This window comes from Geospiza fortis, unplaced genomic scaffold (assembly GCF_000277835.1).
Source record: "Geospiza fortis unplaced genomic scaffold, GeoFor_1.0 scaffold138, whole genome shotgun sequence".
NCBI lineage: Eukaryota > Metazoa > Chordata > Aves > Passeriformes > Thraupidae > Geospiza > Geospiza fortis.
In genome coordinates this window covers 1,738,240-1,752,251 of record NW_005054307.1, presented here as the reverse complement: position 1 = coordinate 1,752,251, position 14,012 = coordinate 1,738,240, and the positions used below count along the sequence as shown (strand labels likewise).

The 14,012-nt window shown below is 34.9% G+C and overlaps 1 protein-coding gene across 1 annotated transcript in view; it reads right to left on the bottom strand.

Annotated features, from left to right (window-relative positions):
* Positions 1-5,948: 5,948 nt before the first annotated feature.
* AGMO (alkylglycerol monooxygenase) overlaps positions 5,949-14,012 on the bottom strand; it is a 186,580-nt gene continuing 178,516 nt past the window's right edge. The window contains exon 13 of the mRNA XM_005418617.2: positions 5,949-6,241. Coding sequence (XP_005418674.1) covers positions 6,161-6,241 — 81 coding nt within the window. The 3' untranslated portion in view covers positions 5,949-6,160. The remainder of the gene's footprint in view (positions 6,242-14,012) is intronic.

The following is a 14,012-nucleotide window of genomic DNA, read 5'->3' as shown; positions in this document are numbered from 1 at the left end:
TAATACCCAGGACTATGTTAGCCAAATTCTAACTCTACCCCTGGGCTTTCTTGCAAGGAGAAAACCTGGGGAAAATAATACTGAAGAATAATTCTTCTCCTGTAGCACAAATCATTGATAATTGTTCTTCATTAATAAGGCCATTTACACACATACTACAGTCCAATTATCAGGCATAATTAATCATAATAAACTATAGGCATGAGACACAGATTTTCTCATGAATAATAGGAATATTGTTAGCAAAGAAAAAATGTATTCAAGTATATACCTTATTATTGGCCATTGAATCAGGAAGACATTACTTTTCTCTTACAGCTATATTTCAGACAAAATAATTAATATATAAAATAAAACCAAAGGTGATCTGACCTTCAGTGACAGACTTTGTTCTCAGAAACTTGCCTTTAATTGCTTTTAATTTCTTCCACCAATCCCTGACCATCAGGCTTTCCTCTGTTAGACATCATTGTGAAATCTAGTTTATGGTTATGGATAGAAAACTGGGAATATTTGAGGTTTTACAAAAAGAAGCACATTGTTACATACCTACACTGCTGCAGTATGTAACACTTCACCTTCCTTCAAAGTATTTTTTTGCACTGTGATTAAAAGAAGAGCAAAAATAAAATCTTTGCTTTCAGAATGATTAAAGGTAGTGAGTCAGCCATGAGTCATGAGCGGAGAGAAGGTAAAGCTGTTAAATCTGAAATCACAAATGCTGCTACGTGAGGCAAAAGAGTAATGCCATTATCTTCAAATAACAGCCTCATGACCTCAATGCAGACAGACAGCAGCAAAAGACATGATCACACTCAGAAAGTTAATAACCTATTCTTTGATCTAAAAAATTGTAGTTCAATTGTCTTACCGTATTTTTCTTTCCTGGCAAACATCTATAATTGTAATTTTTGTGCTGATAAGTACTTGCATTCAAGGTTTGTGGAAAAAATGTAAGTAGCAGAAAACACCACAAATTCCATAGCGTTTAAAATGTTCCATTATTTTCTTTATTAAGCTCTTTTTAATCAAACATTGTTATTACTGGGCTGTATCTGCCACATTAAAATCAGCAGGTTGGAAAATGATCCACAAGAACTGCAGTGGTATATCCTGGAGCAAAGAGACAGTGACAGCTAAAGCATGGTGCTGAAGAGACAAATAGTAACTACAAGGAATTAATAACAAGGAAGCAGGAGAGTCAGTAGAAACTGGGAAAAGGACAGAGCCATGTTACTGGAATTTAAATAGAAAATGAATCATTAGAGGAAACTAGGCAAATACAAGTGAAATAAATATGACAGTAACAATGTATGAGCAGTGTATTTGGTTTTTTGAAGATATCAGCCTGTTGACTGATAGGAGCAGTAAAGAAAGTAGGCACCTTTAGGTAAGTATTTGCTTTCATCAAATAGAAAATAATAATTTAAAAAGTAAAATTAAAAAAAAACCCTATAAAGTAAAATATTTGTGGATATAGAATATACCACTGTGTACCTCCTCAGATAACAAACCTAAGGCAAGAAAGGAGAGGATATTTTACAAAGATGGATAAACACTAGAGCAAGAAAGAGAAAAAATGGTGAGAAAGAATAAAGGAGGAAGCAGTAAAAATATATCAAGGGGTGGGGTGGAGAGAATTCATTTTGTATCACTTTTCTGTGCCAAATCATAAACACAAGGACACTCAGCAGTTCATTCTTACTCAATGTTTCCACATTTTTCTGCTGTTTTCCATAGGTGGGGCAAAAAAGACAAAGAACGGAGCCAAGCTTTCCATTGGCTTTGATACTAACATGGAAGTGCTTCTCCAGCATGGGAGACATCTTATTTTTGCTTTATGTTGTGGTTTGTACCTCAGTTTCAAATATGGCATTTTAACACTCGTTTTCTCTATAGAAAGAGAAAATCCTGGAAGTCCACAGTACATCTCTTGTTTGCTTTGCCCCATCTGCTGGGGCTGGAAGGCAGCAGGACATACAGTGGTAGGTCGGGGTGTGCTGAGAGTTATTGAGGGTCAGGGCCCCTCAGAGAGCTGGCTTGTGGTCTGCCTTGTTTGAATTCCAAACTGAATTGCTGGTCACACACCAGCAGGGAACCAGGAAACCCAGCAGAACTCTGCCTCATAGGCACTGTATTTGCCTGTGCCGGAAACAGAGGTTTTATGGAAAAAGGACAGACCAAGAATAGTTTTTTCCCATTCAGCACTAGCAATCCCATGCTTAAAAACCATGAGTCAAGCCTCATGTAATCACTGGAGTTTTTTTAAGGGAAATGTTTTAAAATATTAATGATTAAAATCTTGTTTGCCTTTTTAGATTTTGAACTTTCTATAGGTCTTCTTTCCAGCAGGGAAAAATATTTCTTTATTCACACAGTTTCAGGTGCCAAAGTTTTAAGAAAAACTTCAAGGGCAACATAGTTTACCTAATAGGCAATGTTTTGAGTATTCTCTGAGAGTTACTATTGTTCTTGATGAACTACATTGCTAAGACTTTGGTTTTTTTGCCACAAATTAAGGAGCAAATAAGAAAAATCCAAACAGCTCTTACCTTTAGTGCCATGCAGTTTAGCAGCTTCTTATCATACCGCATAAATTCCTGAAAGCTCACAGACATTTGGCTGTAAAAAGCTTTAAAATATCTGATCAACTACCCACTTTAGGTAATGGTTTGAGCAATGATGTCCTTAATCCTGCAAATCTGAGAGAAAACTGAAGACAACAAAGACAAGAGAAAGTGCCCTGAGTCCTTTATATCTGGTAAGTATAGGTTACAGCTTTAACTGTCAGCATTTTTCCAACAAAGTGCTCTGGTTTTATTACACCAGAAAGGATAGGATGTTAGCCACTCTCAGGAATAAGCAATTGTGCAACTCTGTTACTTTTAATCAATGCACCTCACCAAAGCTTGAATTGCAGTAAATATTACATCATTCTTGTTTTCATACAGGGAATGCTCTGCCCTGATCCTGAGGTCAGCAGCAAGCTTTTTGGTGACTTAAATGCTGCAGGGTCAGGTCTCAAGTGACACAGGATTCAGCTGCTTACTTCTGGGTTTTCAGTAACTTGATATTGCTGTGTACATAGTCCAGGAAAGGCCATGTGTAGGGATGTGACTTTACAACAGCTGGTAGGAGCAGGGAATTGCTTTTTAACAGTCTTGATGAAAAAAAGTTCTGTTTATCCGCATTCTTCTCCTAAGGTGTATCACTGGGGAGTTTAGTAACAAACAAGAACAAAAGGAAGTCTTATGCAATAGTGCAAATTACAAACATTATTTATGAAGTTTCATGCTTGGACATATGAGGCTAGGCTGTTAGTCTAGAATATTTTTCTTTCTAGAGACCTGAAAGAGTGGTTTATCAAACGAAAGATAGTTACTTACACAAAATCTGTTAGTTCTACATCAATATTTTGTCCTCACACTACTGTCCTCCCATAATTCACCTTGTTTCGCTTGATCCCATATGATTGTTCAAACAACACAACGTAGTCAAATGAAGAAATAAGTTATGGAATATTAAAAAACTGAGGGGAGAAGGCTGGCTTATCAAAATATCATGGTAGCAATGACCATTGTTTGCAGTTTGCATTAAATTAATTGAATTAACTGCATGATATATATTAACTGCACATAATTAAATTCAGTGGCCAACTGGTCTCCAAGTTTTCCTGACTCCTGACTCCCACCCAGACACCTTTGGGATAATTATTTCACTCTTTGCAGTGGATCTAAAGACAGCATGAACTAGATCCAGTAGTGATGTTAGGTGCCTAAAATATCATATAATTTATATTTTAAAAAATTTGTGACAAGCAAGTTGACAGGGATATAGTTACTTACCACATTGCCACTGAAAGAATGGTGCAAAGGTGTTTCTAAGAGCTTGTCCCTGAAACTCTCTTCTCCAAGAATGGCAAATCCTAGCTTCCAGTCTGTAGCCAAAGGATTGCTTATACATACCCAAGTGATATTATTGTGAAGCACAGGAGTCCCGGAGACCCACCATGTTCAAGCCTTCCGTTGAAGGAGCTGTTCTCAGACCCTACTGATCAGTATGCAACGGAAGGATGCTGCTCCTCCCCTGCACCTTGCTTTCAAACAACCTATACACAACGGCAAGTCTCTAGAAGCAGGAAATTTGGATCTAAAAAGCCTTGGAATAGTGGAAATTTTTTTGGCCTCTGCTTTAATGACTAGGTTGTCCTCATCAGACACATACTATACTTGATCTTGAAATCACATTTCTTTCCTCTTGTAAATACATGACATTCATTAGGACAGCTTTAAAATTCGTTTAATTGTACTTAATTCTTCATTGTTGCTCCTCCAAAACTGACAGTTTTCAAATGCATAAAATGTTAAATATTTTTCCTCTTCCTGTCTCTTTTAAGGATTTCTTTCAATAAAGAAATTGACTTTCAGTATGATTCTTTGTTATATTAAACTGACTATATCACCATGACAAATTTGGAAAACATGGGTATACTAACTCACAGGGCCACATAAGAACTTGGTAATCTTCTTGTACTTCTGGAATCAGAGTCTGTTATTTTTTAAAATTATGTATCAAATAACCTTAAGGTTATTTAATAGATAATTTAAAATATTATATTTAATTATATTTATATATATAATTAATTTATATTATTATATTTAATATATAATTTAAAATTATCTATTAAATAACCTTAAGGTTCCATACAATCCAAGCATTTTGATGATTCTATTTTACAATTAAGATGATACTATCAATAGACAGTGTGACAATTTTATATAAAAAACATTACTGTGTTTCTGAAAATATATTATTATATTTAATATATAATTTAAAATTATCTATTAAATAACCTTAAGGTTCCATACAATCCAAGCATTTTGATGATTCTATTTTACAATTAAGATGATACTACCAATAGACAGTGTGACAATTTTATATAAAAAACATTACTGTGTTTCTGAAAATTTATTAGAAACATCCCTTTCCATGGACAGTGGCATCTGTTACAGCTAGAGACTGAAAATATGAGTTAATTCAAAGTAGGTTTCCTAAATCTGAGATGTCTGTTACACTGCCATGAAAATGAAATGGGTAAAAAAGCAGAATACAAACTTAAACACATTTTTAAATCCAGGTATTATTACTAGTTTGAAGCATCTAAGACAGACTCCATTTTTTAGCTACTTGACTTTAAGCACTTCTAAAAGGCTTGGAGCCAAAAAAAAATTTGGATGACGGTGAGGAAAGAAAAACAACCTAGATCCAGTATTTTTGCCAGTCCTGCTGTTTGGAGACTCTCTCTGCCATTTGTATTTAATTTTCCTATCTTAGTACACAGCATCTTTCCAGCAGCTTCTGAAAGACAAGACATGCATCTCCCCTGACATCACCCAGCAGGAAACTACCAGAAATTAAGGGCCCAGCCTTGCAAATATATTGTCACGTGAGTGTCAGTGGGATACCCATGTGTAAATCCTGATTTGATCATTCTCTGAAGTTGGCAATGCAGGTGTATTCTGTAAATAACTCAGCCTAAGCTGCATGTCTGCATTATACAATGCATGCATCAGCCAATTTTATCTAAGATGTTTCAACTCATACTAAGTCAAGTTATTTTACCATGCTGTTTTTAATAATTTTCTTACCTCAACTACTCATCCTCATGTAGCCATATGTTATGAACACTGAATTGGGCATGACATGGAGATTCTAGTGTAATTCAATCATTTCAGAAAAAATGACATTCACATATGTTTATGTTTAGCCTCAATAAGAAGACAGTCAATCACTTTATACCAAGTTACATCAGATATGATTTTAATTATTCCTCTTGTGAAAAATACTTTTCACATATTATTACTAACAAAATCACTGCAAAAATTAAATTAGTTTTACATGGTTTTGAAGAATTTGTAATCCTATGAATGCAAAAATCTATGCTGTGAATGAATATTTTATTTAAATTGGGAAGAAATCAAATAAAATGATTATACTCCCTTAGGAATCTTTCAAACCTTCATAGAAAATCACAAATCTCTCTTATCATAACTGAACTGATTGCAATACAGCATGATTCATGGTTGATTAATTCCAAGGAACTCAGAAGGTTATTCTGAAGTGCTGTTTCCACATTTAAGGTGATGCTAGATCTGCTCTTTCAGTTGTGTTTATCTTTGAATGAAGTGATCCGCTTCATAATTTGGATTCCCCAGAATGCAGCAGAGAGGGAAAACAAGACCTACAACACAGAATTTACAATGAGAATGAGAAACATTATATGAGGTTGATTTGTTTTTTTGGGTTTTTTTTTAGTTTTTTTTGATCTGTAAACATAATGAATGGGTGAAAACAGAGAATTTGAGAAAAAAACCCCAAGAATTCTAGGTATACTGATAAATTCACTCTAGAAAAAGAGGCTTCCTTTTTTCTACTACTCTTTATTGTGGACATTCCTGTTGAATTTTGACAAATGATCTGAAGAATGCTGACACTGTAAGTGGCATGATAAAGTATGAATAACCTTAAACAGGATCTATAGCAAAAGAAGTGTTCTAATTGCAATACAATACGTAATTATTTATTTCCCAACCTGCTGTTTAGGATGAGATATAAGGTAGATGGAAAACAACTTTAAAGTGCAATACTCTTTATCTTGTCCTTAGCTCGTTGCAACTTATTTTTTTTTTTGTGAATTTATTGAGAGATCTAATAATTTTTTTTCAAAATTTATTTGCTGAAAACTGCATTAGGATGAGTAGTAGAGATTTCAGAGTAAAGTCTAAATTAGGCGATAGTTCTGTCTAGAACCCACAATGGAGCAAGATAAAATGTGTATGCACATGGGCACATGTGATATTTTGTATTTAACATTTTCTGAAAGAAACTTTTGTCTTTCACACAGAAAAATTTCTCTAACTTGGAAAATTGCAAAATTTAGGCAGTTGTTATTGGTTACTGAAGTAAGTGATTTTTTTCCATGAGTAAAACAAAATAATTTGTTTATAATGAAAGATATTTTAATAATGTTATTTTTTGCTTCTTAAAAGAAACAGGCCATTTTGACAAGAAATTTTTGAGTCAGTTTATAATAATTCTTTTTTCAGATCAATCTGCAATCTAAAGGTGCTGACTAGGAGAGCCCTAATTTTAACATTAACATAATTTAAAATTTGGCATTTAATAATGCATGGCCCAAAGGTCTACTTCTGTCTTTATCTAGACAGTCACTCACTGAAGTACATGGGATTAGAATGTCCAACATAAATAATAAATTATCATAATAACCAAAAGGTACTAATTTTTCACTCAGTGAAGGCAGTGTCTGCTCTGATCCCTCTCAGAATCTTTTTGGGACAGGTACAGACTTCATGCAATGTGTACTTTAGGTGTACAATACACATGTTTAGCAGTACAAGATGAAAAGTGCACAATGTAGGAGTAAGTAAATTAAGTAAGTAAAATTCAAATAAAATACAATTAAAATCCCCCAATTCTCATTCAATTTTTCTGAATTTCAATCATTTTCATTATAGGCTTTAATTCTACTTGAGCAGGGGTAGGCTGTCTATGGTGTTTAAAACCTCGGATGATGCTGTTGGCACTGTACTTGTAGTCCTATTTGCAGGAAAGACTCATAAAGTGCTCACCAAAAGATTTTTTTGGTAAGAATTTCAGACTTTAGGTATGAAAAATTTAACTTCTTTTTATTTTCTTGCATTATCACATAATGCAAGAAAATGAAAAGATTATCACATAAACACCTTGCAAAGCTGTATAGTTCTATTTTCACAGCTATGGAAAGTCTTTTTAAGCAGTACTGCAGTCACACACTGCATGTTTGGTGAGATTTTTCTATGCTGAGATGTTCTGCAGAAGAACTCTAACTGCAAATAACTATCTGTATTTCTTATCTGGCTGTTATGCAATTGAGATGAGTATAAATTGTGATGTACATAAACAATGACTTACATAAAACATACTCTTACTGTGGAAAAATTCTGTCTATCTCCAGAAACAGAACTTATCTACTTGTCATAATTAGTACTTCTTTGACAGATTAATCAACTTCTTTCATTCCTCACCTCAGAAAGATCATTCCTATTCCTGGAAGATGCATTAAATATAGAACTATTTCATTTTTAGAAGAAGCACATTTAATGACTGAGGTGCAGGGCATTCGTAGGGGATTAATGACTGTTGGGAGATGATGATGATCACCTGAAGAAGCACAGCCATGGGCCATTAAGCCCCAGGAAATGTCCTCAGCTAAAGATGGTTATTGCTATTATAGCCTGAAAATGAACAAAATATCTCGGGTGAATTTCTCTTTTTTAAATGAAGTGATGCAGTTTCTTTGTTCTTAATTAAATTCTTCACTGTGAATTTCCTAAAGCATGCAATCAATGCTTGTGGGGGAGTATTTAGAATAGCAGTTATTATATCCAGAATGGAAAATCACATACTGCACACTGTGGATCTGCAAAACTAGTTTGGCTTCAATTCTATAAAATGTATCAATTCTATAAAAGTACTGACTCACTGCCTATCAATGTCAGGACTGCCAATACTTGATGGAAATAATGCATTCGGGAAACAATAATGCTTCAAGGTTCTGGGAGGTGGAGGGGCTAAGAAAAACCCAAACAGCAGGATAAAAAATTAAGGGGCCATGTCCTTGCTTGCATGACAGCAGTTCTGGCTGTCTGTACTGCTGTAATGCTGACCTGCCCTGAACAGAGCCAGCTGTATGGAGCTACCAAGCAGAAACTTGCTGTGTAGGTTGGAGTTCAGTTTCTTTTGATTGCTGCTACATATTTTGGAGTTACAAGGCTTGACCCACTTGAATGAATCGTGCAATCAGGTGATGTCAGGAATGGAAAGCTGAGACGATACGTGCCAGAACTCTGAGCAGACAATAGTGTGGGCAGCAGGAAGCAGCAAAAGAGCATTCCACCAGGCAAGCTGAACTGTAGTTGACCAGTATTTTTCTAATGCCCTTGGGAAAACATATTTCCTGAATCCTATGTGCAGATATTTTGTATTTTCTACTCAGCACTCTCACATGCGAATGGGTTGGGGTTTTTTTTTTTTGGCTGTTTGGCTTTGGGTTATTTCATTTTCTAAATTATTTTCACAGAAATACTCATTCCTTCTTATATTGTCCAAACCCACTAGTACTTGTCCTTTGATAAAAATATTCACATACTGGTTTCATAATTCATCTGGTTTTGAAATAAAATAGAGAATTTAGTATTATACCTTTTTCTTTTTTACACTGAACAAAGCTTCCCCCACCAACAATATGACATAAGAACAATAGTTTCACTTCTGTCTTAAAATGAAAAATTACCGTGGACAGTATTCATACATGGAAGAAGTCTAAAAGCAGGATTTCTCACAACCCTATATTTAGCCAAGTTAAATGCAAACTTTTTGCCACTTTAATATAAACACTTGTTACATTTACCTGTTCAAGTAACTACAGATTAATTATAGACTGTCCTTTAGACTGCTGGAAGAGCACAAATATTTACATTACCTCCTTTCATACAGTCTATTTCCATACAGCCCATATTCTCTCCTTGAATTGTAGAAATGCAAATAACATTATTCACAAGAACAAAGATGGCTTAACTAATGGATTGACTGCAGGACTGAGTCTGCTATTCACAGGAAATTCCCACTGGAGCAATCGAAGTTTATTAGGCTCTAAAGTACTTTAAAATCATTAGCTGAATTCAGGCACCCACTTCTGCATGATTAGCTTTGATGCTGACCACTAATGTTGTTTCCTGCCATTTTCTCTTTTGTAATGTCTTTGTATATCTGAGATGCCTAGACATGATGTCTTTCTTTTCCCCTGCAGATTTCATCTGGATAGAATCAGAAGGCTTTAGACACTGGTCTAAAAATGTAGACAAATATCCAAAGATAGTTCTGCTTTAAGGAGGGGAAGAGTCTTGAACCACACCACCTCAGATCCTTTCCAACCTAAATCATTCAGTGAAACTCTGACATTTCTCAGATTCTGCCCAGATATGTTTGCTCCAAATTTTGCTGCAGAGACAATCTGCAACTGTTATTCACAACTTCTGGGGTACAACATCATATGAATGGGCTTATTATATTGAATTCACTGAACACCTCTGTGTTGGATAATGTATTCTTAGCTCTGGAGATGGCTCAGGAAGATCAGCATATCAACATATTTCATTAAGTTTGCTGTTCACATCACAGAGTGGACCTGATACTGGTAAACATGATAAACAATTAGTTCTCTCAATGTGATGCTGAGCATTGTCAATGTGATGCTACAGTAGTTTAACTGATACTAAACATTATTAAGGCTCTTTTTATGTTCTTTATATACAAATTTGGACATGGCTTCTTCACAGGTACGAGACATAACTTTATACCATCAATAGTAAGGATAACGTAATTTTTGGACTTTGTCTGAGACTCTGTCTGGACTGTGTCTGGGTAATGTCACTGTCCTTTCAAACTAAAGATGGAGATCATAAACTGATACAAAGGCTGAAAATTTTTTAATATTAATAACAAAATGGTTGAACAAACTACTCTAGATTTCACAAGTACCCAAATGATACATTTTTCACCAACACCATATTTTTTTCCCCATTTCTCTTCAGATGACTGTTACAGGTGCTGAAATACACAGAAGAGATAGAAAATTTATGTCTCATAAGTAGGGGAAGATGTTTACTATTTCTGGAAGTCAGGATTTGGATAACAAATGCGTGTATCTTCATTCTCAGTACAATGCTTGGAGACGAGCAGTCTGAGGCTAGTAGAGAAATGCCATAACATTAGTAGCAAATCCAGAAATCACTAATCTTGTACAGTGCACAGACCAAGAATATTGCACTTTAAAAAAAGTGGCAATAATAATAGATGGAAAGAGAAGCTAGGAAACAGGAAGGTTCCTCCTCTGCATGATGACTCCCTCATACTTGGAAATATATGCAGAAGAAAGTGGAAAACCAATTTTTCTTTTTTTGGTGAAGGAACTGTGGATACAAGGGAACAGGGACAGCTGCAATAATAGTGGCTTCACAGCTTTTGTTCAAGATTTCTGTAAAAGCAGCAGATGTTTGGAAATTCTCCATAAGGGCTCATGACACACCTTCAGACTACTGGTGCAGCATGTCTCAAAGATCCAGCAAGCCTCCAAGACCAAGAACAAGGTGCATATCTGATGTCCCTGCTCACTCCAGGGAAGGTGGAACCTGACTATCTCTAGAGGTCCCTTCCTAGCCTAACTATTCTATAACTCTGTGATTAAGACTCTGTTGGCACACACAGGATTTAGCCAAGTATTTCCAACACCCTCAAAGCATATTGAAAGTTCACTCAGAGTGAACTATCACTCAGATAGTTCACTCTTCTTTTATGACATATCTCATCAGTTTTATACTTCACTATTAACAAATAATGAGAACACAATAGGGAAGAGATATATACACCTCCTTTTTATTCTGTTAAATATTTTAAACATTCCTTCTTTTATTAAAATATAGTCTGAGACTCTAAACCTAGATAATGCATGAAAACTTAGGCTGCAAAAGCCCAAATACCTTAAAAGGCTTATATTACCTACCCAGGAAAGACAAAGAAAGATCTGGAGAAAGAATATCTATTTCTCAGTTGCTTTCACAGCTGGACACATCCCCAGTATGAAATCAAGTGCACTGCAGAGATGGCTGAGCTAGCAAGCACATAAGCTGCTAAATCTCAGCACAGCACCAGCTTGACTCTATCTTTCCTGGCATTGCACACAAGCTAGCAAGTCACATTCCTCAGTTAAATACGCGGGGATTTTTACACAGGCAGTGCTATTGCAGTTATATTTAGAGCTAAAATGTCTTATGTGCAAGCAGCATGTTATCTGGCATCATGTCCTTCACTCAGGAGAAGCCAGTCCACTGCCTCTCAAATCGCTTGTGTAGATAAATGTATCCTGTTGAACTGTTACCTACGATTTACTTTTTCTCTTGAGTCACAGAATAATTCACAACCTAAGCACCAGGATTAGGAAGATTTTACCTCATTCCCCAAAAGACAAAAATAGTTACTGAAGTGGGAAGCTTTCCTGTCAGTCATATGAATAGGAAATCCAAAATATGTTAATAATTATTAAATCTTCACCTTGTGATGAGCTAATGCAACCTGGAGACAGTATCACTGCCATACTCATTAACATGAATATAAACTCTCTATCTCTTCAGTATAAAATTTGTCTCATAGTATTTTATTGAAACATCTGAGAATATTTTCCACAGTGTTACCTAATGCCATCCATAAATTTCTTGATCATACTAAAATGTTTATCTATTTCAAGATGACCTCAAAGTAAAACCATTTTAAAGAAAAAAAAATCCTTTTTATAATTTAAAAACATTTAAAAATAACTTCTGAACCAAGCCTGTTTCATAGTTTTGCAATTAATTTCCAAAAAAATAAATTTAGTGTTTAGAACATATCGATCATCCTCTGAGCTTAAAAATTTCATAAAACCTGTGAACAAAAGTTAAATTTACAATTTGCAATTCTAGAGCACAACAATATTTTAGAGCTTCTTTCATATTGCTTTAGTTTTATTTCTACAGAACAGCTCTGAAAAACAAGTTCAAAGATCAACACTTTCAGAAAACCTTAATTCTGAATGTCACCTTTTGCATTTTAAATGTTATTATTTTTTTCAGCCTCAATTTAGGCCCAGATTTGAGAAAAAAGAGCCATGGAAATTTTCTCAATTATTTTATGAGATCAACAATTAAATTAACATTTAATCAACAATTAAAAACAAGGCTTTCAAAGAAGTTAATAAAACTGATGGTAAAATAAAATGAAAAACTTAGCCAACCAGTAAACATATCTGTTTAATCTGTTGCAGGCAAACAGACCAAATGAGATTGAGAGAGTTATTGAGTCTTTCATTGCAGAAATGAAATATGTGAGGTAGTCGTGTCTCAGTTTGGCTAAAGTTGTTGAATTTTTTATCTTAAACATTTAAACAGGAGTTGTATCCATTGAGATGCAATATCTCATTTACTTTCACACCTCCCAGCAGTTGTAACATAATTGCATACACCCCACGGCATCACTCCTAGCTCAAACTCGACTTGTAGGGTTAAATGGATATCTGTAAAGAAGCATTTCACTTCACAAGATATTATTTAATTTATATGTGAAGTTTAATCTTCATTATTAAAAAAATATAAAGCTCATTTTGCCTTAACTGATAGATTAGGGCACAGATCTTATATTTTATCAAATTTATATTGTTCACTTTGGCTTAAACAATTGAATGCTTTTAAATTCAGTATTCTAAGTGAGAAAGGCTGTATGTATATATAAGAGTAAGGGTAGGTTTTTTCTATGGTCATGGCTGTAAGCAATGTTTGGGTACCATACTGCTTAATCCTGCTTTGAAAAATGTTTTACTTAAAAGATGGGACAAATTAATTTAAAGGAGCAATGCAAAAGGGACCTCTCCTTTATGCTTTCATCCTAGTTTGAAAATACAGGAAAATTACAGCTACAGGGGAAAAAAAGGGTAGTTTGAACACGGAAGAAAAACTGCTAAACATAACATTTCAGAATTTGGACAAGATAGTACCTGGCTGTGTAATATTTTCCAAAGAGGCATCTACAGACATATTCCAATCTCTTCAATCCTTTCATTTTTATTTCATTTTAATACAAACTTCAGTTTTATACTGAAGCAATGCAGTGTCCAATCTCTCCATCATTAGCAGGCATAAAATATTCTTTGTTTCTATATGGATGTCTTCATTTCAGAGTGTAGCTGTAGTGCACAACCACCCTGGCAGGTGGTGAAGAGAACCAAGAGTGCTCAGTCAGCTTAAAGAGCTCTGACAAAGGTGCTGCAAAGTGATCTCCACTCGCTGGTATACTAAATATCCTCTTGAGAGAAGGCTGACTGGCTATGAGCTCCAAAATGGAACTTTTTCCATTGTATGTGGGGA